Consider the following 26,544-nt stretch of genomic DNA (forward strand, 5'->3'; position numbering starts at 1 on the left):
GAAAAAACTCTTTTAAATATTTGTTTAGATGTAACTCCTTAAGAGGACATGTTGCACCTCTTACAATGCAAACTTTTTATAGTGTTAAAGCTTTGATTTTCTTTTTAGCCATCGTAAAGTACAAACAATTGCTTTTTGCCCTGTCTTAATTCTGCCAGACCCTCAATAACTTGCCAGATTCATTGAGACAGAAACTTTTCAGGGATGCTATAAGAAATTGTGTCTGTTGGGTAAAGCATAGAATTGGCTACTGGCCTGCTCAGAAGCCGCGTTTAGATATTTCAAAAGCTAATTAAGATTTTGTACCATGTGTGCATTGAGAGCTCTCTGCCACTATATCTGGCATGATAAAACTTCTGAACACTGCATTATTTTTTTGTACAAAGAGTACATATATGTACGCTGTTATTTCTTATCGGATGTCATCACGGAGGCCTGGCACTGCATGACCTTGACTGGCCCTGAATTTGAAGATGTGGAGTTCCTACTGTTGAGGGTCAGCTTGGCGTTTAATCTTGTCCATTTTGAGGGTTCAGGTGTAGGACTTGTCTCCATTTGTAACCCTTTGCGGGCTGTGGATGAAGGCTACGCTGTACTGTCTGAACTCCACTGCATCGGCGAGGTACTCTGGGTGGCACTATGAAGGCTGAGTCCCAAGAAGACCGAGGAATCACATTACCTCCCGAGCCCAGAATGCCCTCTCACCCACTGCAGCTTGAAATAAACAAGAGGAACATGGCTACTACTAGAGTTCATAGCTTCTCACCTACTGCCGCTTGGAAGAAGGACCGACTTGCAACCACACTAGGATTGTTTCAGAACCAACCGGAAAACCTCAGTTAATCGTCTGGGGTTATATAGTATAGTACGTTTTGATTGGTTTAGTTGGGCTTTAAGCTCTATTTTCTGTTCTAGATGTCCGTCTATATGATCAAGAAACGATCTGTAATTCTGAGAGGTCAATTCCTGTCGTTTTCAATTGTATTTGGACATTGTATTTAAATAGTTGCATGTTATGCAGTATTTTAAGGTGGATGATATTGGGACACGTTGGTGTAAAAGTTACTGGGAAAATTATAACTGTCCCACCCACCAATATTGCCTTTTTGAGCCCTACTGTTCAATCTACGGCCCATCTATTTAGATTGAATCTTTATGACTTTGTTAGTTATCGTAGTTTCGTTGTGATCAGTTTTAACCACTTCAAAGATGAACACCTTTAAACCGTTTATAATTCTATTGTGTCAGTGGATTCGCTCAATAGTACAACATATCTTAGTGAGGGTTTGGAAAGCTTTCCCAGCGGGAGTCCATATTTTGACGACTCCACCAGAATGCACGGGCCTGGAGTCTCCCGAAACACCGTCGGAAGAGTGGAGGACCAGTGAGGTGTTGCGAACATATCACTCCGGAGGTGAAAGTGCAACCGTAGTGACGGTTCAAACGGAAACACATGCCTTCCATGTAAGTATAAGGCTCTGTACAATTCACGTTGTGACATCATCTTTCTCTTGGAAAGCTTATCCACGTTAAAATGTGCCCTTTTTTGCTGACAGGGTTTCTACATATATTCCTTTAAATGTAGATTGCTGTGTTTTTTTATAGCCTTTGTATTATGTTTGGTCAGGTGGATCTGGAAAGGCTTTCAAAGTGCAGTGAGTATTTCCGGGGGCTGTCCCAGTCCAGAATGAGGGAGTTGTCTGAGGGTCTGATCCGCCTGGGTCATGTGCCTTCCTCCATCTTCCACAACCTCCTCGAGTTCTCCTTCCATCAGCGGTTCACGGTGCCAAAGGAGGAGCTGGCGGATACCATCCAGGTAGAGGCGGCCACCAGGTGAACCGTTTAAACCTCAAGACTATTCATCATCTCTCTAAGCTCCAACACCAGTGTGCTGCAACCACCTGGGTGATGCACGGAAGCCAGTAGATACCTAAGGGAGGGGGAACCTAAAATGAGGCCTGTGAAGCCCTTAGGCACTGTCACTGCTTTTAAGGGCTATTCAAACACAATGACTCCAAGGACCGCAATCATGCAGTACCAGAGCCCTGTCTTTCCTACGCCGCAGGTATCCAGCTACCTCCTGGCTGATTCCTTCCTCTCAGAGTGTCTGGCGGTCCTCGCCGAAGTGCTCACACCAGAGAACTGCCTGCCCTATCTCGGACTGGCCGAGGACATCAGCTGCGCCAAGCTGAGGACGACGGTGTTCACCTACCTGAGCAGAAACCTTCTGGAGCAGTCACACCTGACCCGGTACGACTGCTGCTGCCCGTTAAGGTTAAGATATGAGGGCACGGTCATGTGCTTAACCGCATAATAGATGTGTTAGGTGAATACGAAAAATTGGTAAATTGTCAATTATCACTTTTAAACCCAATGTTCAGATGTAGTTATGTATTATGACTTAAAAAAAAGCTACCTTCATTTCTATGAGTTTGGAACAGTGACGTTTCATGGCAGGCAAGCCTTGGCTCAGCTATGTATGTGCTTTTTACAAGACACCGTAAGAGTCTGAACAGGTAAGATAAGACCGACATTTAAAGAAAGAGAGTCATAAACAGCTTATGGGTTGTAAATGTGGGTCATATACCCTAGAGGAGTGACATAACGTCCAAGGATCTATATGATATTAACATGTTTAAGCCCTAATGATAATTACCGTAGTAATAAGGGCAGCAGTGGCTCTGGAGGTAGGGCAGGTTGTCTGGCAAGCGGGAGGTTGCTGGTTCAATCCCTGAATCGGAGCCAATGCTAAAGCGCGGTTCTTGTCGTGTTTGTGCCGCAGGGATGTCAGCCCTGAGGAGATGGAGGAGCTGATTGGTCTGAGAGCCCAGGGGCGCCGGGGACTCTGTGTCCTCAGGAAGGAGAACATCCTATCCCGGGACGCCCCGGAGACCGCACGCGCCCGCCATCTCTACAGACTGTCGGAGGACGGGGGAGCCTCGTCGTGGCAACCCATCTCTGAGCTTCCGTTCAGCGCAGACAAATGGTGCTACACCGCGGTGGTGCTGTTCAACTACCTGTACATCCTGGGCGGGTACAGGCAGCCAATCAGAAGAGGCTGGGAGTTCAAAATGGCCTCTTTTCGATACAATCCTTTGTCACACACATGGGTCGCCACGGCTCCTCTGATCAAGGTGAGGTGACAGGGTGGGTCTATCTGATTCTAAATAACAGATCCTTACCGAGAGACGGTACATTAGGGTCAGAATGATCATTTTCCACCCAGTGCATGACACTATTTTAGCAATATTCTATTGCTTTGGTTGTTCCCTCCACCTCACCTGTTGGATATAAGTACGTGTTCAAGCGCAGTGTAAACCTGCTTAACGCCATCGGGGTTCAGTCCATGACAGACGCTGTCTGCTGCGTCCCCCAGCGCAGGAGGCATTTCAGCGCGGTGGCGTGTGAGGGAGGTATCTACGCCGTGGGCGGATGGTATCTGGACTCCCTGGTGAGTCCGGACTCCAACACAGCCCTGTACACCGCCGTGGAGCGCTACGACCCCTGGGGCGACTCCTGGAGGTATGCGTCTTCCGTTTAGATGTTAGACTTATTCCGTGTCTTGGACGTTTTGGTGTTTGCGATTGTTTGTGCTTCAAAGGTTGACTTGACGTTAAGTCGAGGTACATGTGTGTGTGTGTGTGTGTGTGTGTGTGTGTGTGTGAATGTATGTGTGTGCGCGTGTATGTGGGAACCCCGGTAACTGGATGTCTTCTCTCTCTCTCTCTCTTCTATAGGTTTGTGTCTTCACTTCCTCTATCTGGTTCCCAGTTCACAGTGTCTATGTCCCACGACGTTCCCCTGGCAACCAGCTTAGGTCATTGTGTCTATGTGCTGGGCAACATCCAGAGAACCGGAGAGAAACTACTTCTGCAGTACAACACGACAAAAGGTTGGGGCGAACAACAGAACTGGTTTATTGGTTTCGGCAAAGGGTTCTGGCTACCTCGAGTAATGCCAAGATGTCTCTCTTTCTCTCTCCCTAACTCACACACACACACACATCCAAACTCACTCACTCTTTCACTAATCGTTTCTCTTACTCACACACACACACACACCCAAACTCACTCAATCACTTTCTTACGCACGCACGCACGCGCGCACGCACGCACGCGCGCGCGCACGCACGCGCGCACGCACGCGCACACACACACACTCTGCCCCTCTGCTGTAGACTGCTGGTCGGAGCTTCTCCCTACCCTGACCCGAGCGGACGCCGACCTGCCCACACTCTACTTCCTGGGTGCCACGGACACCCTGATCGTGATTGGAGGAAACGCCGCTGAGAATGTGGTGACATCATTTTGTCCACGGACACGCCGGTGGGGAGAGGTACAGAATCAGAGACCCATCAGGGAAAAAAACATCTGATCCGTCACATCGATGAGCTCATCAGCAATTCACAATTGTGTTGACAATGTGTGCTCCTTTTCTCGGGCATTGCGTTTCACAATGCAGCCTCGACATTCAGCCCATACTGAAGTGTGTTGTTGTATCGGTGTCTTGGTGCCCAGATCCACGCGGCCTCCAAGGTGGCCTTGGCGGGCCAGGGGACCGTGTCAGAGGAGCACGTGCTGATGCCAGCGACAGAGCAGCGAGCAGTAGTGCGGCTGGACCTGCAGGACCTGACCCTGAGCGCGCTGCCTCCTCTGCCTCTGACGGCTCGCTATGAGGCCGTCTTTCACTTGTACTTTTGATTACTCTCGAGTACTCCCTAACCTCTTCATCCCCCCCCCCCCCCCTCCCAAGGACGTCGTAAGGCATTTAAACATGTAAGAAAGCAATTAAATGTGACACACCCCCAGAACTATAGTCTTATCTCAACTTTAACTTTCAGTCTAGTCTAACCAGTATACCATTAGCTCAATTAAACACAATTCCAACCCCAAGCAAAATGATAAGCATGTGAAAACAAGTTGCATGCTTTATGTTTAGTATTTATGTAGGTATGTATTTAATAACTGTGCAGGTGTACAAGCCCAGCAATAGCAATCTTTTTTATTCCTATAACAATACCCATATCACTCAGTGACCAAAACATGCTGAAAAGCAACAGAGCAAGTAGGTACATCCACCGATGATGTCTTACCGATGTTGTTCAACTCATCAAAGTTTTGTTTAATTGCAATTCAATCACCATAAACTGATAATCCATTGTCTGGGCACCATTCTGAAACCTCAAATGCTGTTTACGATCAGTGAGTCCAGACTATTGTCTTGTTACTTTGGAAGGTTCCTAACTGGGTGAAATGACCCAGAAGTATCTGAGTGGCAGCCACAATAAGAGGTGGATTCTCTAAATAATAGGGAGATTCAATGCTTCCTTTCTTATTTCCTTTAGCATCCTTTAGCATAAGTGTAGTCGGATTCTCTGTAGTCCATTCCTAAATCCTTCGCATCTTCCCTTGACCTCCTGACGTTTTCCATCGAGGTCAAGGAGAAGAGGTGAGGAAAGGACAAAGGATGTTATTATTAATTATTACTACCACAGTCTTTATTGCCAGCTAGTGGCCTCATGTTGCACCTGCATGGTTTGGCGGGGCGTCATTCAATTATAGTCGTCCTGACCTTTCAATAGAGGGGTCATATATGTCAAAATGGGATTATGCGTTGTTTAGATACTGACCTGTTTGTTTGTAAACTAGTTTGTATTATCATTTTTGAATTGGATTTATTGTTTATATTTTAAGTTTGTTTGTCATTGTGGGAATTGTTTATTTAAACAATACCAATATTTAAACAATTTAAATACCGTTTTCTTTACTTAATAAATTCAGAAATGTAGCCTATATTGGCTATTCAAAATAATTAGTGTGGGCTCTAATAACTTGTATTGTATTTTTGTGTGTGGAACGATTGATTTTTCTGTCATTATGTACTTTCTCTTGACAAGAGGACATATTCAGCCTGCAAGTTTTGTTCGGCTATTTAAAACGTTTTCAATGACGCTTGCATTGGCTGTGAACGTCACGGGCACAAGTTCTATTCTAGGCTCATGGTGTATGATTACAAACAGAAGTGTGCCACGAGTGTGAGTGTGTGTTAATGTGTGTGTGTATTAATGCTGGTTCACAGGGGAGGGTAGAGAGCGGACACACAGCTTCAGCCACAGTACCTGCTGAAAGCCACTTCAAGGGCACATAGAGACGCAGGGAACACACCAAGGCCAAAGGAATTTCGCCTATTTGGTGACTTGCAACAATCCGACTCATCTCTGAAGTCAAACTTTATCCGGCTTGAGAAATAAAGTAGGTCTACCGTTTTCTCATCAGGGAGTTTTAATAGCATCCGTTTTTTGTGTGTAAACGCGGTTTGTATTTGATGTGTGTTTATTCTTGTGCATAGAACTGCAGCATGATTGTGGGGAAACGTTCTCGGCTATTTATTCATTTATGAGTAATTTCCTGTCGGCATGTTTGTCTTCAAGTTCCATTTCCAAATAAGGGATTCTCCCATGATCCGTTACTAAAAATGATTGATTCAATAATACTGCGATGGGGCAGTCTTACGGACGTATATTAATGGATCACACATTCGATGTATTTGCACCACCTTATATGGTTGACTTTTGCAGGCCTGTTGCAAAAGTGGTGTGCGCCTCTCATCGTCTCATGCTCTCTGTGTTTATATTGTCTTTTGCCGCGCGTGCACGTGTACATTGCCTCGGCGCGCCGCTGCCTGCGGGCCGACCTTTGTCCCACATGCGGCCAGTCCAGTCATATGACATGGAAAATGAAATCCAGCCTCTACTCCGCGTAGCCTATTACGTCGGGAGACTCGTTTATGACCTCCAAATGCTGATGTAATAGTTTAAGTGTTTGTTTATGTGTATATTACTACTTAACATGTTCGTTAGTCCATATGGCTGATTATAGGCCTATAATATTAACTTGCGATTTTAAGGCCTATGAATTGATCAAAAAAGTTTTAACTTGGTATCTAGGCTGTTATAAATCTAAATGCTTAGGCCTGTTAAACCTTAAAATGTTAAACATTTGTTAAACATTGTATTAATTGAAAACAGGTCCAGGGCCGACTTTAAAGTGCGTGTATATTCGTGAATACAGATTTAGCGTCTTTCTAAAGGAGGACAGCCTAGCTACGTCATTTGTGGTGATCATGTTTTTAGTTAAAGCTTAATGTACAGTGACGTCACTGGTGCTGCTCTCCGCTTACGCCACTGTCGCCGGCCGGCTGGCCCTGTAGACAGCGGCCAATGGAGACCCTACAGCCCTTCCGCTGTTACTGGGCTGCAGCAGCTCCGTATTTACTCTCTGTCAATCCAATAACGGGTTTTCAGCAGTTCCTAAGCATTTAAAAAAAAAATCATAAAATCAATTTTGATTTGACATAGGTACCGGCCAACATCCATTTTTACACTTCATAGCAGCAGGCCTCTGCACTGCAGTGATGGCCGAAGCCCACCAGGCCGTGGGCTTTGAATTCACCGTACGACCAGATGGGGCGGACATCAAGTTGAGCCAAGAAGTGATTAAAAACATCTACCTGTCAGGGGTCACGGCTTGGAGAAAGCGCGCCATACAATTTAAGGTATAAAAGTGCCAGTTGTTTTAATTTCTTTATCGTGCATAATACAATTCATCCACACCAAAATACATGCTTCTAATGTAAAGCATTTATCCACTGCAAACATTTTTTGATGTCTGTCCGTCTAACTGTCTCTCTCTCGCGCTCTCTCTCTCTCTCTCCCTCTCGCTCTCGCTCTCTCTCCCTCTCTCTCTCCCCCCCTCTCTCTCCCCCTCTCTCTCTCTCTCTCTCTCTCTCTCTCTCTCTCTCTCAGAATGGTGTGTTGGCTGGAGTCTACCCTGCCAGTCCATCCAGTTGGCTCATAGTTGTTATTGCCATGATAAGCACTCTGTACACCCGCGTGGATCTCTCTCTGGGAATGATTGACCTAATCAAGGAAAACCTGCCACGGTTGGAAACACCTCACTATCATTTGTAACATCATGCTTTGTTTGTTTATGTTGTCTGTATACCTGCACATCCTCACTTTTCCACTACAGCCATCCCTATAGTTGTGCCGGGCCGTATAAAACAGGCACTATGCTATATATGCTATTCTGCATAGCATGCTATACTCATGAATTCCGAGTAGTCTATTGTACTTTATTGGAATTTTATTCTGCTCAAGATTGAAACAATGCTCACAAAAATGGACAAAAGAAGAACAACAGTGAGGCAATCGGAATAACACATAACCCAATAATATCACATTTTTTTCTCAGCGTAGGTCGCTTCTCGTTGTGTTCTTAGCCCGAGTAGTAACCTTGCTCTAACCCTCACCTGTGTTGCTCTGCAAGGGGCTACATGTCTGTGCAGACCGGTAAGGTGCTGAGTGCCATCCTGTTCGCCACCCTCCTCTGGTTGTTCCTCATCTACCTGCTGAGATACTCCCTGAAGGCCTTGCTCTCGTACCACGCGTGGATCTTTGAGTCGCACGGAAAGATGAGCTCCTCCACTAAACTGTGGCTGGTGGGTTCTAGCATGGCTCCACTCGCATACTCTTTGTAGGCCTATCTATCTGTTACGATGGTACCCCGGTTGCAACATAATGTTGTCCACGTCCGGCTCAGCTACAAAGAACATAAGTCGACACGAAACGTGAATTGAGAGGATAATACAAGTATGTATTAACATGACACAACTCTTATCTAAGAAACACACCAAACCAAAATTAACAAATGATCCCGCACACATCAACAAACAACATGGAAACCAAGAAACGGGATTCACTGAAGGGGGTGGTACTACTACTGTGACACTATGTGTCTGTATATTCAGGGCTGTGCTTGTGTTCATACTGCAGAGCCTGATCAAGATGTTCTCTGGGCGGAGGCCGCTCCTCTACAGCTTCCAGGCTTCGCTGCCAAGGCTCCCGGTCCCCAGCGTGGACGACACCATCGACAGGGTGAGCCTCGGAGAGCTCCACCGCCAGATGAGCTCCTGGCTGCTGATAAAAAATAACATTTTCACAGAGGTCTCAATGTAGGACAAACACAGGTCATGACACTAATTACCGGACTGTCTGCTACTTCTATGGACCAGGTCAAGGGTAGGAGATTAATCTCCACCAGTTTAGTCTGCTACCCTTGCCTTGGTACATAAAAGGAGTAGACCCATAATTAGAGTTATGAACGACCCCTCTGTGAAAAATGTTCTATTATTGGTATGATTGTATAATAATTCTCGTCGTAATGCTAATAACTATTATTACAATAAGACAAGTATTATATTCCTTACGGCCACAAGGCACTGACTTTCTCTGACCTTCAATGACCACCTAGTAGTCAAAGGATTGACAGTGATGAATAAAGTGATGGATTGGCCAGCCCTACTCCTCTGTCGACCCCTTCATGAGGCCCCTCTCCCCCGCTGCAGTACCTGGAGTCGGTGCATGCCTTGCTGGACGACAAGCGATACAAGCAGATGGAGACGTTGGCCAATGACTTCAGAAACACCAGCGCCCCCCAGCTGCAGAGATACCTCCTGCTCAAGTCCTGGTGGGCGACCAACTACGTGAGTACGATGAGAGCCGGTGCACAGAAGCGTTGTCGTGGAAAAGTACAACACTGAAACTCAGACAAGAGAAGAGGTCAGAAAAAGTTGTGGAGATTACAGGGTGATTTAATGTGTGCATACATTAGGTCTGTTCTTCAACAGAATGAGCCATGAACACAGCTTTACAGAGATTCTTATACTGTTGAAAGTCCAATACCAGAGCTTTGTTAAAGTAGGGAATGTTCACATCTGGAGCCTTATTGCTCTTAAACAAGGAGACGTGTGCAGAGGTGAGGTAAGCAAAAACCATACTGGAAAGTACAACTATAATGGGTAGAGGCACAAGGACACTCTGCTCATCCAACTGAGTCCTTTTGAGGAGACATAAAACCAAGGTCCTTACTCACTGAGGTCATAAAAGATCCCAGGACACTTATCGGAAAGAGTAGGGATTCCCCGGTGTCCTGGCTAAAACTGCCCCACCAGGCTTATTCAATCTGGCCCCCTAATCATCCCCCTGTATAATTGGCTGACTCATTAAGCCCCTCCCTCTCCACCTCAAGCTGGTGTGTGGTGAGCGTTCTGGCGCTGATTGGCTGCCGTGCGTCACCCCAGTGGGTGCAACACACTTGTGTTGGTGAGTGAGCCCCCCCCTTCACTGTAAGCACTTTGAGTTTCCAGAAGAAAAAAAAAGCGCTATATAAATTATATAATTATTATTATTATTCATCTCTAACTGACACCCGGCAGAGGTGGAGCCATCCTCATTGTTTAGCTCCCACCCTGTAGTCTGGGCTCCAGGAACAGTGGCAAGGCTTCCCCATGACCCTCAAACTGAACCATTACGGTGGGGCTTTCATTTGACTTTGGAGAGCTATTCGGAGAGTCACCTTTTGTTGACACTGTGTGTTTCATTCATGTAGCATATCCGCAAGATAATGATCCCACTTTCTTTGTATGTAAAGTATATAATAATTATATTCCTTATAATTATAAAAAGTCTGCTTATGACCAACACTTATTTTAGGTCTGCTCCTTTCTGTGCCAGGATAGGCTGAGCTAGTGAAGATAAGTCTACAGAGAAGGGGCAGAGCCATGATTAGTGTTATAAGCGACACCTGTGTTGCCCTACAATGACGCATTACCACCCTATTGGAGAGTCCCAAGACTTTATATCCTTTTTTTTTTTGTACTGTGGCTCATGAGAACGGCTCATTGAAATCGAAAGAGAAATGTAAACGTTACGGTGGTTTTTATCCAAGAAAAAGCTCCCCTGTTTGCTTTGATTTGTTTGCAGACCAGTTTTGACCTTTCCAATATGGCGGCTACATTAACCTAAGATCCAAAGGCCCAACGCAGCGACTATGTTTATATGTCAGAGTGGAGTGAGTGGCACTGTGGGCGCTAATGGATGCAACGCCTGCAGGTCAGTGATTGGTGGGAGGAGTACATCTACCTGAGGGGGCGGAGTCCCATCATGGTCAACAGCAACTTCTACGTCATGGTGAGCTTGCATGGGTTTCAGTCCACCGGAATATATACAGAACACCACCTGGATAAAACAATCATGTTGTATTTAGTAACTCTTTAGTACTACTACAATGCACTCAGTTGGTTCATTGGATTGTTCCAATGGATTAAAAGTGGACATACCAAATATTATATATTATTTTCCAACAATATAGCTCTGCATGTGTAACTGTATCCCTGCAAAAGAGGTAAACAGAAGATAGTCCGAACAAATTTGTTAAAAACACAAAAACAAACATTTATTATAAGGATGTAGCCAAAAAGAAAAGGACAGAATAGCGAAAAGCATGAATGTGACCCGCGTTCACACCTTAACGTGATGGTACATGCATGTGCGTGCGTTGGCAGGACCTCCTGTACATCACGCCGACCCAGAGGCAGACGGCGCGGGCCGGGAACGTGGTGCACGCCATGCTACAGTACCGCCGCAAGCTGGAGCGCGGGGAACACGCACCGGTACGGCCGGGACGTACCTCTCATTACCTACTCATTACTACGGCCTTTAGTACCACCTCTCATTACCTACTCATTACTACGGCTTTAGTACCACCTCTCATTACCTACTCATTACTACAGGCCTTTAGTACCACCTCTCATTACCTACTCATTACTACAGGCTTTAGTACCACCTCTCATTACCTACTCATTACTACAGGCCTTTAGTACCACCTCTCATTACCTACTCAATACTACTGGTCTTTAGTATCACCTCTCATTACCTACTCAATACTACAGGCTTTAGTACCACCTCTCATTACCTACTCATTACTACAGGCTTTAGTATCACCTCTCATTACCTACTCAATACTACAGGCTTTAGTACCACCTCTCATTACCTACTCAATACTACAGGCTTCAGTATCACCTATCATTACCTAATCAATACTACAGGCTTCAGTATCACCTCTCATTACCTCTCATTACCTACTACAGGCTTTAGTAATTTTAGTAGACTAGTATTAAAAGTACTGTAGGTACGAGCTTGTTAGAAATGCCTCAGCCATCTGTCAGTTGTCATTACTGACCTGATTGGGATGTCCATCTGGTCTGTCAATCAAAGGTGTATGAATGTGTCACTTCTAAAGAAGAGAGAAACATAGGGAGGGAGCAGAGTGGAATTGTGCTAATTTATCAAAATTAAAAAACCTTTTCCCGCTCTCTCTCTCTTTGCAACTCTCAAATCCTCCCTCAAATACAACCAGCTATTAACCTCAGCATGATCATGCGTTGGTCTCTGCTTTGTTTCACGCTCTCATTCTATTTGTTATTAGTTAAGGGCTTTGGGGATCGTCCCGATGTGTTCCAGTCAAATGGAGAGGATGTTCAACACGACACGCATCCCGGGCATAGAGACAGGTGCCACTCGACCGCAGCGTGTCAACATGTGTTTACATCCGATGCTTTGCTATGTGCAATGCTATCTACTGAGCTTATTATCTTTAATCTTTTCATCAATTCTTTTTTGGGTCTCCCAAAGATTTTCATGTAAATAAATGTCAGTTAAGTCTCCATCTGTCACCAGATGATGTAAGGCAGCGGTGAATGGGGAATGACCCATGGCTGGGCTGTGAATGCCCTTGCCTTTGCGCTGTTATGAATGTTACAACCTGGTTGTCAGGAGCAACCTTCCTGACACTTTTTTGTGTCAAGGGTAACGCCAAAGACAAAGAAACTGAGATCTCAGAGATTGCCACTTTGATGTATATTTATATTTATTTTATATATTTATTTACTGTTATATTAACATACATTTTTAAAAATGTTCACTATTGGGCGAATGCATGAGAAAATAATTCCACTGAAACGTTGGATCGGTTTTCCCCTCCAGATATTGTGCAGCACCTGAGCGACCGTAAGCACCTGGTGGTCTACCACAGGGGGCGCTTCTTCCAGGTGTGGCTGTACACCGGCGGGCGCCACCTCCTCCCCAGCGAGCTGGAGATGCAGTTCCAGAGGATCCTCAACGACACCTCGGAACCGCAGCCTGGAGAACTGAAGCTAGCAGCCCTGACCGCCGGAAACAGGTATACGCACGCACGCACGCACGCGCGCGCGCACACACACACACACCACACCACACACTGACTGACTGACTGACTGACTGAACTGACTGACTGACTGACTGACTGACTGACTGACTGACTGACTGACTGACTGACTGACTGACTGACTGACTGACTGACTGACTGACTGACTGACTGAGGAGAAGTCAGCATGGATGTATTTTCTTTGCATCTCATCGTTGAGAACGCATATATATATATATATATATTGTTGTTTCCAAACTGTCCCTTTGTCATTATCATCGTTGTGTTTCCCTCAGGGTGCCGTGGGCCCGGGCACGTCTGAAGTACTTCAGCCAGGGTGTGAACAAGGCCTCCCTGCAGGCCGTAGAATCCTCTGCCTTCTTTCTGACCCTGGACGACGAGGCGCAGGGATACGACCCGGCCAAGACCGGCTCGTTGGACGGTTACGCCAAATCTCTGCTGCACGGGAAGTGCTACGACAGGTGGGCCGATCCCGCTCACCTCCCTCCTATCAACGTGCAGGGCGGTTGATATCTGAAACATTTCTCATGAGACACTTTTAGCTTTGCATATTTTTATGTATTTGCAAAACGGTGCATAGTTTATGTATATTTCTATATATGTGCCCATTTTATGTATGTATATTTATCTGCTTTGCTTCTTTTCAATATTTGGATACATTTTGGTTTTGTATTTTATTTATTTGTTTCTCTTCCTCGTAGGCCTGCTATCTTGAGCTAAGGAATTTTAACAATTTCAAAAAATACCCCTTAGGATCACCAAAGAAATCTGAATCTGAACTTTACCCATTATGAATCACCAACACACTTTTCTTCTTTATTCTCAGGTGGTTTGACAAGTCGTTTACCTTGATATCTTACACAAATGGCAAAATGGGAATCAACACTGAACACTCCTGGGCAGATGCACCAATCATAGGCCATATGTGGGAGGTATTTAAAAAGCTTCCATTATGCATGTTGAATCATCACGTTTGAGTTGTAGAGGAGGTGCTGATCCACCTTCGCCCTGTTCTCCCGCAGTACGTCCTGGCGACGGACTGCTTCCATCTGGGCTACACAGAAGAGGGCCACTGCAAGGGCGACGTCAACAAAGGCATCCCGCCCCCCGCCCGACTAGAATGGCAGATCCCAAAGGAGGCAAAGCATAACATGGGATTCATACGGTTTCCTCACATTCCGGAGGACTTGTGCTTCTCCGATTACGCCGACTGCCTTCCAATTGGTCAATGTTTTTGATTTTTCTTAGTGCAGAGAAACCATCGAGACCTCGTACGTGTTGGCCAAGCAGATAGCGGACGACGTCGACTTCCACGGCTGTTTGTTCAGTGAGTTCGGAAAAGGGCTGATCAAGAAATGCCGGACGAGCCCTGACGCCTTCATCCAGCTCGCTCTACAGCTCGCCCAGTTCAGGGTGAGCAACACACAACACACACACACACACACACACACACACACAACACACACCCACACACACACACACACAACACACACACCATATACATCTACAATAATAACATACCCACACACACACAAGCAACACACACACACACACACACACACACACACACACACACACACACACACACACACACCAGCTAGTGTCAACATGGCCTCATGGCTGTGAACATTGCAGGACCAGGGGGGGTTCTGTCTGACCTACGAGTCCTCGATGACCCGCATGTTCCGGGAGGGCCGCACGGAGACGGTGCGGTCGTGCACCTCAGAGGCTGTGGCCTTCGTTCGAGCCATGGAAGAGGAGGACAAAACGGTAAAAACATGTAAAACTACAATACCCACAATCGCTGTGACCTGGTCCCAGACATAGAGCAATGTACAGAACTACAATACCCACAATGACGCTTGTGACTGACCTGGTCCCAGAATAAGCAATGTACAGACACTAATCCCACAATGCCTACTCTACTGGTCCAACTAGAGCAATGTACAAAACTGCAATACACCCCACAATGCCCGCTGGGACCTGGTCCCGGACATAAAGCAGTAGACAGATCAGCTGCAGACTTGAACATTCAAGTCACATATCAGCAGACCAAGGATCTGACCGAATCTTAATACAAATGCTAGCTTTAGCAAGGCTAATGCGAACCCACCCAGGCCGACCCAGCCCAACCATCAAGCCTGGAACCAATAACAAAAATATTGGCCAAAACATTTTAGGTTTTTAACTTGAGACCTGGCTTACCTAAGATGGGGTAGCAGCTTTATTTCAGACATGCCGTCCACATAACAACTTATTAGTCAGTTAGATATGACAATGGAAGAGGTGGACTTGCTTTCTTATTCTGTACGCCACCAAAGCAACTATTAGTATTTGTATCTGATTGTAATGAACTATTATCTATTGCTGTCACTTGATATTGAAGTATATTAAAAGTAGTTAATTATTTTAACATTCATGGAAACAAAAAAAGTGATACCAAAACTATTGAATTCCTAGGCTAACTTGACATGTCACTCCACTTACTCTGCAATATATCTCACACCACCCGGATTTGGTGGTGTCATGAGGGTTACACATCGTCAATCTTTCACTATCTAACATCCCTATCTCCAACCATTTCTGTTTGTTTTAGAAAGTTGGCAGTGGACAAAATTAGATTACAGGTTCATTGTGGCAATAACAATAGCACAGAAGAAGCATAACATAATACTGTATTTTACAACGAGAAAGGTGGGTCATGTTTATAATTGAATACAATTAAAAATAAAAGATGAAATACATAAAAAAAACTGTGAATTAAAACTGAATTAATGTCCACAAACTTAAAACATTCTACAGCAGAGATGAATAATTCCCTGATACTCTGTAAATGGCTTGTGGCTGAAACAGCTGGACGCTAAAAACTGGAACAGTCTTCCAGAATGAATACGCAGTACATCAGAGGTTCTGATGACCAGCGTCTACAGGTCAACCAGCCCTCTTATCAGCCAGGACTCTGACAGGACTCTGACACAGATCTCGCCGCCACCCATGATGACTTGTCATGTCAAGTCCACCATGACCCTGGGCAGTTCACGCCGGATTAGCCTTACGTAATATGACCAGTTGTTCAACAGATAAGGGCTTGTATATTACCTGGGGGCGGATGGCAGGCAATAGATAGTTGCAGTGATATGGATTAAAGTTATTATTAGGGCAGCTATTTATCTTCCTAATCTATTCATCCAACAATTATTTTCATAATTGAGTCAATAAAATATCCCTTACCCTGCATTGCAAATGCAATCTCACGTGACAAGAGTCCAATGTGCGTGCTTTATCTGAGACGCTGCAAAGAAAAACTAAACTATTATTTTTGATGATCCATGCATGAATGATCCATACACTGAATATATTTGAACTGCAACAGGTTATTGGAACTTGATTCATTGATTATTAAAGTTAGATTAGATAACTTTTCTGTTTATCGATTAATCAACTAATTGTTGCTGCCCTAGTTGTTATTTAAATATTAGGTTAGGCTTAAAGGGATACACTGAGATATATCTATACATTGGAGTTGCCTGGTCTTTCCCATATTCAGTTGTTTAATTCCTAATTTGTCATTGTGCGTCCAGAAGGGGAGTTTGCTTGGTTAGCCTCATCCATTGACTTGCAGAGTTGCATGTCAACCGACTTGTGACTTGCAACAAAAGAATGTCTGCCATGACGTTGGTTGTTAAAAAGGTTCTAAGCAAAGATTCTGGCAGGGCTCTCTGACATATACGCAAGGAGACACCAAAGCATCAGCAGAATGATTGTTTCCCATTGATGACAATTCCTTAATAGCCGCCCCCAGCTTTTAAACTGTCAAGTGGGATCAGGTCTCAAACAATGCCCCATTGGTTACCTAAATCTGATTATTATTTTTTTTATCAGAATGGCGCAAGGCTTGAATTGTTCCGGAAAGCGGCGGACAAGCATCAGAACATGTATCGTCTGGCCATGACAGGCTCCGGGATTGATCGCCATCTTTTCTGCCTCTACATAATGTCCAAATACCTTGGCATGGACTCACCATTCCTGAAGCAGGTTGGTTTCTCCCAAAAACATTACATTGTGGATAGAACATCTCTAATACCACCTTATAAACTAAAGTGATTATACATGTAACACTCTCATGTCTGTACGTCTTTCCCAGGTTCTGTCTGAGCCGTGGAAGCTGTCCACCAGCCAGACACCTCAGCAGCAGCTCAACCTGGTCGACATAAACAAGTTCCCCAGATATGTGGGGGCTGGCGGAGGATTTGGTCCAGTAAGTTCACCACTTTGGTCACTCAACGGAAGTCTATGCATCGATGACCACAATCTGATTGGGTCATACCTGCCCTAGATATTGCACTACTTAGGGTGTCACCTTTTTGTAGTGTTGTTCAAAATGTGAGTTTAAAAAACTGGTTCCCCTCATTGTGTATTGCACTTACAGATTCCCGCAATATATCTCATGATGCAGAGCACTTTATTATTTTCGGATCCGGTAGAGATGTTCCCCTCAAATGAGCTTGACAATGTGTCAGCTTGTTTATGCAACACTCATAAGTATACTGCCCTCAATAAGTATACTCATACGCATAGCCTTAATAGTATACTATGTAGTATTCACTATTTAGGGAATAGCAGGGCACGAGGGAACAAGCGAGCCATTTAAAACGTAGCTTCTGTTTCCTGCCCATACTTTGCCTGGTTTGTGACTGGATACAATTTGACAGTGATCAAATCAAAACATCATCTTTTTTTAAAGTAAACTTGACCATAAACTCATACTTAGCCTTAACAATTTCAAGCTTTGATCATTGTACACAACAATTCTTGCAGCAATACCTAAACATATTCTTTTCTAATATCATGGGCGGATCGCCATTAAAGCCCATGCCGTTGCCGTAATGACTCCCCTCTGCCCCCAGGTGGCAGACGATGGGTACGGCGTCTCCTACATCATTGTTGGGGAGGACCTGATTACATTCCACATCTCGAGCAAGTTTTCCAGTTCAGAAACAGTAAGTACTGGCTCAAATAGAGAGATGTTTTACTGTATAGAACTGAGATGATCTGCTCTAGGTTATTTTCCCATTTATCTCAATCGCCTTTTCTCTCGCCTGTAGGATTCGTTCCGTTTTGGTCAGAACATCCGGAAGGCCATGCTGGACATCCAAAGTCTTTTTAAACCGACAAACCACAAGACTGAGCTGCCGCTGATGAACGGAGTGTCGAAGGGCCGCAAGAAAGACGTCTAACAGCTGCTACTGCTACAGGATCGAGAAATGGAATTTCATATTCATAAGACCCGGATATTCACTCCAATTTATGTGATAGTTTGCTTTTTGTCCACAAAAGGGAAAATATATACATTATGCTACTATTGAAGTTATTTATTTTAGATATATATAGTCGTTTTTAGAACTGCATTCTATCAAAGCTATGGTTTAAGTGTTGTCAGACGTCATTTGCTGTAACATTTGTAAATTAAATGTAGAAATAGTGTACATAAGATGAAGTAAAATTTTACTACAGGCAAGTAATTTGTATTGTTAATGTGTTTTACATGATAGGCTGTCGAGGATTTCAATCGGGAACTGCTGTCACTGAAGTGCACCGCTTTTTAATGAGGGAAACGCAAAATGTAAACTTTCTTTCTCTCAATTCAAGTTAAAAGCAAACAAACCAGGGTATTCGAAGAGTTTTACTTTTTATTTTAGTTGAAAAGATGGGTAAAGACTTGTTTCCAAATCCATCCAGGCCTTTTACAAAATCCTTGTATGAAGAATAACTAGTCTCTCAACACTTATAAAAACAAATGAGCATTTGTCAGCTGTCCCCCCCGTCGGCCAGGCCAAGCATCTTGAGAACGGGACGGTTCGTGACCTCTTGCTTATTTGCAATCCACTGATAATGGGGAGGGGACGCGTCATCTCCCCATTATCAGGGTTGGAAACCAGCCCATTTACTGGGGAGTCATCGACAGGCAACTGGTTCGTTCTGCTGATTTCGCAACATTACTGGAGGGAGGACACATTCGATTAAATCTTCTTTTTGTTTCACATGATTCAATACAAAAAAAAGGACAAAGTAAAAATAGCAACTATTCCGGTGGTTACACTACATCTCGTTAAAGGCATCCGTAACGGCGTCGGCTAAAACTAGGCTGAGAGTCCGGCACAACTCGAGTGGACGCACGAAACAAGTTGTGGGCACATGAGCCCCCTGCTGGATGGGAGAGCGCCTTCTGAAGAGCCAGGACACGCCTGGCCATCCCCGGGAGCCAATCCACAGCGCGCCCCCTGACCTCCGACCCGGCCCGGTTCTGATGAGGCGCCGCCCCGCTGACCACGTTCCTCCGCTGGACGTAATGATTCAAACGTCTGACACACAAAAGGCATATGGGTATGTTTTTGTTTTGCTACAAAATGTTGATCATGTCTGCGGAGCCGAGTGGGGGGGGGGGGGGGGGGGGGGGGGGGGCCGGACCTTTGCGACTGTCCTGGTGAGCGGTCGTACGGCCAACACATACCGACCCCCTTGGAGGGTGTGTGTGTGTGTGGTGTGTGGTGTGTGGTGTGGTGTGTGTGTTGAGAACGGTCGAGCGGAGCTCTTGAGTTCGGTTCCGTGTTGCTCCGGGGGTGGTTGGGGGGGGGGAGGGGGAAGGATTAGGAGGTGGCACCGGGGGTGGGGTTGACGTTCTGGGTGGCGGCCTGCGGCGCCACCTCGATGATCCGCGGCTTGTCGATGATGCGGGCGGTGCGGTTCCCCTTCTCCACGATGCCGATGATCCAGGCCTGGTGGCCCTCGCCGTACTTCGGGGACTTGATCTCCGCGCAGAAGCGGGCCGCCTGTTCCCGGGGGAGGCAGATGAGCAGGCCCCCTGGGGACGGAGGGGAGAGGGGTTAGTTAACACACACACACACACACACACACACACACACACACACACACACACACACACACACACACACACACACACACACACACACACACACACACACACACACACACACACACACACACACACACCTGATGTTTCCGGGCAAGTTCCGTGCATGAGCCCAAACATGTTGCCGCAGGCCTTGGACACGGCGGCCATCTTGGCGAGGACCGGCAGGTTGTGGATGACAAACGACACCTCGCTCCGCTGTTGCCGCGCCAACGTCTGAGCGTGCCCCAGGATTCCGAACCCCGTGATGTCGGTGGCGGCGTGGGCGTTGAAGGTGTGCATCAGGCTGGCCGCTGGAAGCAGAGGGCGGCGTTCAGGACCGAGCAGACCAGGACTCAACCATTGGAGGAAATAAGCTACCGGTAATTGCGATTATTTCGACCAATATTGTGATTGCGATTTAACGTGCGATTTTTATAATTTATTAAGTTCCTTATGTTTATGTGTATTATTCACAAAAAAAAAACATTCTTTAGTGTGACCAACACAACATTGGTAGCAGTCAACAAAAAAACGTCTCTTTCCTTGAGGCCAGGCCGATGTGTTGAGATTAATTTATATTATAAACTTCTTTATTTAACTATTGAATTGTAAAATAAACGATGGAATCCATCTATCGTCGATATAATTGACTATCGGCCCATCCATAGTCTACCTAGTCTACTTATTCTTCTTATTCCCGGAATAAGAACATGAAAAGAAGGAGAACAACAAAGAGGAGGTGTTTATTGACGCAGCAATACCTGTCGCGTTGGACAGAAATGTATCGATGTCCATCGGAAGTCCCTCCCTTTGGCCTACTTAACCCACTTAACCAATACAGATCTCCCTCCCAAACTCCCTGTCTCGCCCATAATCACATGTGCAGCAGAACCCTTTTCAGGGCAGTCTGTTGTGAGATGAACACCTGGAATGAGGTTAGCGGGGATAGGGGGGGTGGAGTGATTGAGTATTGATCCATCAGAGGCCATTTGCATGTATTGATGTTATTTGGTTCAGAGGCTAGCAAGCGAGACAAAAAAACAAAGTGAATGGCAGCTTCTTCTTGTTCATAAACCTTGCACGCTATGCTTGTAAGCATCCTACCTGTCCTGTTGAGTCGAGCCATGTTCATCATAGCTTCGTGATAGGCTAGCTCCACATCTTCCTGGGTTACAACCAGCTTGATCTTATTCCACTTCTCTGGCTGGAGGAAGAGGAAGAGTGGGGAAGAGCATCAGACTACAGTGCTGACAGATCACGCTGCTGGGGACACACCCTGTACAATATCATTCACAAAATAACAAGGATTTTGAGAATAATAGAATTGATTAACAAATTCAGAATGCATTTAGTTAAATTGATTATATAATCAAGACTTTGTTGACGAGTTGTTTTCACCAGATTCTCACCAACCAGTTCAGTTCATTTCTAGGATGAACCTGTTAAGGCAAGAGCTCTTATTTGTGCGTTTCTTTAACGTGTTTGCCCCAGAGCTCAACGTATACTGGGAACATTTGCCGCCGCTAAGGCCCCACACAAGGTCTCAATGTTAACTGAATTGTGAGCATTTAAGAAGACAAAGACTTACGATATCAAGCCACTGGTGAACGGCCACCCCGACCTGCGTGCCAAGGGGCTTGGTCAGCACCAGCACGTCCCCGGGTACCGCGTTATCAGGCCTGGAACAACAACAACAACAACAGGACGTCCATGACACAAGCCAACGCAATCACATTCAATGGAATGCAATGTAACAATCAGACCAGCCATAACATAAAAGGTATACAAGGTATAGAAACCGTAGACACCATACCATAAATACATGCTCAATACAACACAGAATGAATCATACGAATATTATGCCCTTAAAAAGGACACTCACATGATGAACTCATTGGGCTGGCAGACCGTGGTAGCCACTCCACCTATCACCACCCAGGGGTTGAGCACCGTCTGGCCCCCCGTTACCGACGTGCCCGCTTCTTCTGACGCGTCCTTGAAGCCCTGAATGATCAACGGCATCACCTTGTCCCGCTCCTGCGACCCGAACAAGGGGAGAGACGGGATGAACCTCCGAGACAATCTCCACCTCGCCATACCTTTGCTAAAGTGGCCTGTGTGTGAGTGAGTGTCTGCAAAGGCTTGATAAAAATAAAAATAAACATCCAATATGAAATAATAGGGTTATTAATTAATAAAAGTTAAATTAATTATTATTAAATTATATGATAAAAATTTACTTTTTTGTCCTGGATCATTATTCTGAATCGACCAGGAACAAAAGATGTAGGAGGTACATTTTCAGGCCTGAGTGCTCAGGTTTTTCTCACCTTTTCTGACATCTTGTTACTCACTCCTAAGAGCATGAGCATGTTGTCACACTCCGTCACGCCCATGGCATACAGGTCACTCAAAGCGTTGGCACAAGCTAACCGCCCCTGACAACAGAAACACACAGATACAATTTCAATGAACTCTGCAGCGGCGATGTGCACGTTATGCACGTTATGTCCCATTGTATGGAATGGGATAGAAATGGTGTCCCTTTTCCTCACCATCATGTAGGGGTCGTCCACGATGGGGTAGATGTAGTCTGTGGTCTGGACCAGTGAGAGGCCCCCGTGTCTGAGTGGGATGACACAGGTGTCCATCCCTATGCCTGCACAGATAATACACAGGCACAGATAGACACACACTCCAAAGGTGACACGTTTGATTTCTATGTTAGCAGCGCATGGGACGTAGTGTGCGAACATAGGTATAACAAAACAGGCCTATTTGATAACCATAGACAGAAATGTTACCAATATGTTACTAAGCTATGTATAATAGAATTGAAGCCCAGAGCCAGTTAAATGGGTGATTAAAGAAAAAAAATCGGTTAGAAAGCATAAGGCTGCTGCTAGTGCTACTATTACGTAATTGCTGAAGAAATAAAGAGGGTAAAAAATGTTTAGAGTAGGGTAGTATGGGGTTGTGTGGGAGGAAACGTATGGGCCAATACATGTAACGGGGTTTTTTTGCCGAAGTGTCGTGTTTTCTCAACTTTGTATACATTTTATTGTTTCTAAATAGACATACCCAGTCGGGGCATAACAGCTCCAAGAAACTGTTCATCCTCCTGATAGTGGTTCTCTTGTAGACTTTCCAGAAGCTTCTGTAAGACATCCTGGGGAACCTGTTGTGAAAAGAATAACTGCCATTGTAGCCTATAACCAGAACATAACTGACAAGTAACAATAAATGGCATAGCCAATGTCAGCTATTAGTGATTGAAATGTAATTTGAGAATCTCTCTCTCTCTCTCTCTCTCTCTCTCTCTCTCTCTCTCTCTCTCTCTCTCCTCTCTCTCTCTCTCTCTTCTCTCCTCTCTCTCTTCTCTCTCTCTCTCTCTCTCTCTCTCTCTCTCTCTCTCTCTCTCTCCTCTCTCTCTCTCTCTCTCTCTCTCTCTCTCTCTCTCTCTCTCTCTCTCTCTCTCCTCCTCTCTCTCTCTCTCTCTCTCTCTCTCTCTCTCTCTCTCTCTCTCTCTCTCTCTCTCTCTCTCTCTCCAACATTCACAGTGGCTTTGCTAAAGTCACCTAAGAAACCCACAGCGATAATAAATGGATACAACGGGTCATTTGGAAGCTTACCTTACAGCCGCTACCCTTCAGCTCAGCAAAACGTGTGAGTCGGAAGTTCTTGTCAAGCTCGTAGCTCTCTGGGTTAAAGGACTCTCGCACAGACATGATGGAGAACAGTTGGCTCTCACCTGATAACAACATAAAAGGAGAGGTTGAACCCGGCCCTTTTTATTCAATTCGTATCTAGTAAAACGTCAGTTAATTTGGTAATTATATATATCTTGTAATTCAGTAATTTGTCTTTCCATCAACCCCATTGTGTGTTTTTGTAATCTTTGTGTAGTCTTTGTCATCAATGTAAGTTTTAACACTTTAATTTCGCTTCAGGGATATATAATGTAATCAAAATTGTTACCACTATTACACTCAAAGGAAAGCAATCTTATGATGATCTGCCAAGAATAAGCGTGTTTGACATAAACTCTGCCAGGCTTTTAAAATGAATGAATACGCGGCCAATTCCCAGGGTTGGTGGTGCATTCAAGATCATGATACAGAAGATGCAGAATCTGCCAAATGTAATTGGACCGTTCTGCTGTCACTAGTTATACAGGTGCATCATTAAAAAAACAACGAGTATTTTTAACAAGCCGTCAAATGGTTATTGACGAGCATGGTTATTTATGTTTACAAATCTTAGTATTGTTGTTGACCCGTCCTGACTACGACTATGAGTGCTAGCAAATGCTGATCAATGCATGCAGTGATAGGCCTAAGCAGCAGTGAGACACAATCAACTCGTAATGCAAACCATTGCTAGCTATACATGTGCCCGGTTTGTGCACCACAACTGTAACTAATCATGGAACAAAAACGAAGGGAGAGCGCTTTGTAAGGAATACATTTAGTAGTTAAAAGTAACTACACTGCGAAGAACAAATATGTCGGCGGCGGAAAATTTTAACCCTTTAGTGACCACCGCCATGCGATGTGTGCAACATTAGCTGAAGTATCATTAAAAACAAACACCAAACATGCCATTTGTGAAAAGATATAATGGCATGCTGCAAAGGAAATGTCAACGACAGCCCTTTATAGTGTTTTAGGACCAAGGGACAGTTATATTCTTGCAACATTTCCCCTTTAATTGCTATGACCAGTTTATCCTTACCTGTTTAACGTTAGCGCTGGATCCCAACAGAGGAGCGCGGCCGCTACCAGAATGCATTGGGGAGACGCCCGGGCTTCCTTAAAAATAGCCTGACAGAAAATAATTGAGTTGCATATTTATACTGCAATACTAGCTCTAGATGATTAATGAATCCATAGCCAATGCAATACATATAATTGGATGAATGTTTTATTTTGCTTAACAACCTATCGGAACAAAACGTGTATAATGATTTAAAAAGGACACCGACTAGGGCGCTCAAAGGGTCCTTCAGAAGCGCCGAGGCGGCTGAGATCATCCCTTTAAATCCGGTTACAAAAATCTAAACGCGATGTTATGTACCTTTAATTTAGAAGGAAACACACCAAGAGCCATATAATCAACATTTAATTGATAAATCGGCTACGAATTTAACGAAAGTTACACATTGAGCAAATAGGAGGAGGCTTTGTCTGTCACAAAAATTATAATAAATTCGATAATCATTGGATAATCATTACAAGATCTATTACAGAATGCCTAAAATATTATTATTTTTTATGTTTCTGTATGCTGGTCCATTGAAGACACGCACTCAAAAAGACAAACGCGCAAAGGCACAATATAAATATTACGTGTACATTTACCTCATACAATTTAGAAATAGATTTTGACAGATTCGAAAAACGAAGTAGGCCTACAAAAATGTATCCTAGAATATACTGCAATATAGAACCAGAGGGAATAGACCAGGGAGTTAGATATTTTGACAGGACAAACATATAGTTTGTTATAAACACACCTATAACATTGAATGACAACATACCACTGTATTTTTTTGTGGTGAATAACAAACCACACTTAATTAACTTTAACTAAAACAATCTGTTCTGCATAGTAGACTGTCTATCAAGATTAATCGTTTCTGCATTGGACCATTTAGGGGAACAATCAAACAGGGAGCTTGATCTGAGGGGCCACCAGCAAGCATACAATTAGGCTATTAGGGGGAAATAAATATAAAGTACAGCCACAAGCAGCTATTGCACAGCTCAAGCTAACAAACTACCATTTACATCACATGACGTTGTGCAGGACATAGACCTACAGTGACTTCAACAGGCCCATGGCCCAATGGCTGAAACTCAGTAGCAGGTCAACTGCATGTTGAGCTGTGATTTATGAATGTAAGTAAAGGCTATAGTCAATGTTGTAACGTGAAGTGACATGACTATAAATGTATTGGGATACTCTATAAGAATAGTCCCGAACTCTACAAATAGATTTGACTGGATAAACTCGGCCTGTTATTTGTTCAAAGGCACACTGGAAGCAATTATTATAATTGCTAATATAGCGCCCCCTACTGGCCGACTCCACATTGCTCCGATTCTACAAGACAGTCAAACAGGGGTTTCAGGGAGCATTGTTATCCGGCTGTAGTGGCAGTCACAGCTGGGTATTATCAGCAGAGATGATACAAAGGGGTTGCTGCATGGTGGGGGGGTAATAAGCTGGCATTTTGGAACACTGCTTGAGAATTTTAAATGTCAGGGAGATAACGTGGCACTGAATACATGCACGTGATACACTCATGAAATGGAAAACGGATAGAAGAGGAACTTCCTGTGATAACAATACGGTGTGCCCCAGCGTAGATAGTCGGAATAAATTCCACTGAATATCACTTATGGAATCATCAGAATCTGAGTATGTATCATTGTCGGGTAGGATTTAAAATACAAGGATTTTGTCTGTGCCAGTGATACACAGAAACAACATACAAAATACAAAACTGTAATGCAAAGGGCAGTG

General features: G+C 44.6%; 3 protein-coding genes across 5 annotated transcripts; 2 read left to right on the forward strand and 1 right to left on the reverse strand.

The window, feature by feature from the left end:
- Window positions 1–28: 28 nt before the first annotated feature.
- LOC130389342 (kelch-like protein 42) lies at window positions 29–5,748 on the forward strand. Of its 2 annotated transcripts, none has more exons than XM_056599083.1 (8): window positions 29–1,464; window positions 1,628–1,816; window positions 2,066–2,250; window positions 2,783–3,134; window positions 3,344–3,522; window positions 3,738–3,892; window positions 4,178–4,335; window positions 4,518–5,748. In XM_056599083.1, the coding sequence occupies exons 1-8, from the start codon at window positions 1,210–1,212 to the stop codon at window positions 4,698–4,700; spliced, it is 1,656 nt and encodes a 551-aa protein (XP_056455058.1). In that variant the 5' UTR covers window positions 29–1,209; the 3' UTR covers window positions 4,701–5,748. The 2 variants fall into 2 exon arrangements, with proteins under 2 accessions (XP_056455058.1, XP_056455059.1); XM_056599084.1 differs by having other exon boundaries at window positions 3,377–3,522.
- Window positions 5,749–6,031: 283 nt separating this feature from the next.
- On the forward strand, window positions 6,032–18,467 carry cpt1b (carnitine palmitoyltransferase 1B (muscle)). 2 transcript variants are annotated; one of them, XM_056598685.1, is made up of 19 exons: window positions 6,032–6,251; window positions 7,358–7,554; window positions 7,805–7,941; window positions 8,328–8,499; window positions 8,834–8,935; window positions 9,406–9,543; window positions 10,952–11,029; window positions 11,404–11,511; window positions 12,327–12,411; window positions 12,884–13,079; window positions 13,379–13,564; window positions 13,930–14,035; window positions 14,126–14,242; window positions 14,352–14,516; window positions 14,739–14,873; window positions 16,986–17,138; window positions 17,248–17,361; window positions 18,011–18,103; window positions 18,209–18,467. In XM_056598685.1, exons 2-19 carry the CDS (start codon window positions 7,414–7,416, stop codon window positions 18,338–18,340), a joined length of 2,358 nt encoding a protein of 785 aa, XP_056454660.1. In that variant the 5' UTR covers window positions 6,032–6,251; window positions 7,358–7,413; the 3' UTR covers window positions 18,341–18,467. The 2 variants fall into 2 exon arrangements, with proteins under 2 accessions (XP_056454660.1, XP_056454662.1); XM_056598687.1 differs by having other exon boundaries at window positions 7,391–7,554.
- Window positions 18,468–19,643: 1,176 nt separating this feature from the next.
- On the reverse strand, window positions 19,644–24,966 carry sephs1 (selenophosphate synthetase 1). Its single transcript, XM_056599516.1, has 10 exons — window positions 24,751–24,966; window positions 23,649–23,767; window positions 23,098–23,194; window positions 22,572–22,675; window positions 22,347–22,454; window positions 21,899–22,053; window positions 21,605–21,695; window positions 21,121–21,220; window positions 20,115–20,327; window positions 19,644–19,965 (listed from the first exon to the last, which is right to left on the reverse strand). Exons 2-10 carry the CDS (start codon window positions 23,742–23,744, stop codon window positions 19,751–19,753), a joined length of 1,179 nt encoding a protein of 392 aa, XP_056455491.1. The 5' UTR covers window positions 23,745–23,767; window positions 24,751–24,966; the 3' UTR covers window positions 19,644–19,750.
- Window positions 24,967–26,544: the final 1,578 nt, after the last annotated feature.

This window comes from Gadus chalcogrammus, chromosome 9 (assembly GCF_026213295.1).
Source record: "Gadus chalcogrammus isolate NIFS_2021 chromosome 9, NIFS_Gcha_1.0, whole genome shotgun sequence".
In the NCBI taxonomy this organism is placed as follows: Eukaryota; Metazoa; Chordata; class Actinopteri; order Gadiformes; family Gadidae; genus Gadus; species Gadus chalcogrammus.

Coding starts and splice junctions, on each gene's coding strand:
- LOC130389342 (XM_056599083.1), top strand. CDS start 1,210: ATGAACACCTTTAAACCGTTTATAATTCTATTGTGTCAGTGGATTCGC. Junction 1,817..2,065: donor AGCTGGCGGATACCATCCAG/GTAGAGGCGGCC, acceptor CCTACGCCGCAG/GTATCCAGCTACCTCCTGGC. Junction 3,135..3,343: donor CCACGGCTCCTCTGATCAAG/GTGAGGTGACAG, acceptor ATCGGGGTTCAG/TCCATGACAGACGCTGTCTG.
- cpt1b (XM_056598685.1), top strand. CDS start 7,414: ATGGCCGAAGCCCACCAGGCCGTGGGCTTTGAATTCACCGTACGACCA. Junction 11,512..12,326: donor AGCGCGGGGAACACGCACCG/GTACGGCCGGGA, acceptor ATTTGTTATTAG/TTAAGGGCTTTGGGGATCGT. Junction 13,080..13,378: donor GCCCTGACCGCCGGAAACAG/GTATACGCACGC, acceptor TGTTTCCCTCAG/GGTGCCGTGGGCCCGGGCAC.
- sephs1 (XM_056599516.1), bottom strand. CDS start 23,744: ATGTCTGTGCGAGAGTCCTTTAACCCAGAGAGCTACGAGCTTGACAAG. Junction 20,328..21,120: donor GGCTCGACTCAACAGGACAG/GTAGGATGCTTA, acceptor CTCTGCTTCCAG/CGGCCAGCCTGATGCACACC. Junction 19,966..20,114: donor AACTTGCCCGGAAACATCAG/GTGTGTGTGTGT, acceptor CTCCGTCCCCAG/GGGGCCTGCTCATCTGCCTC.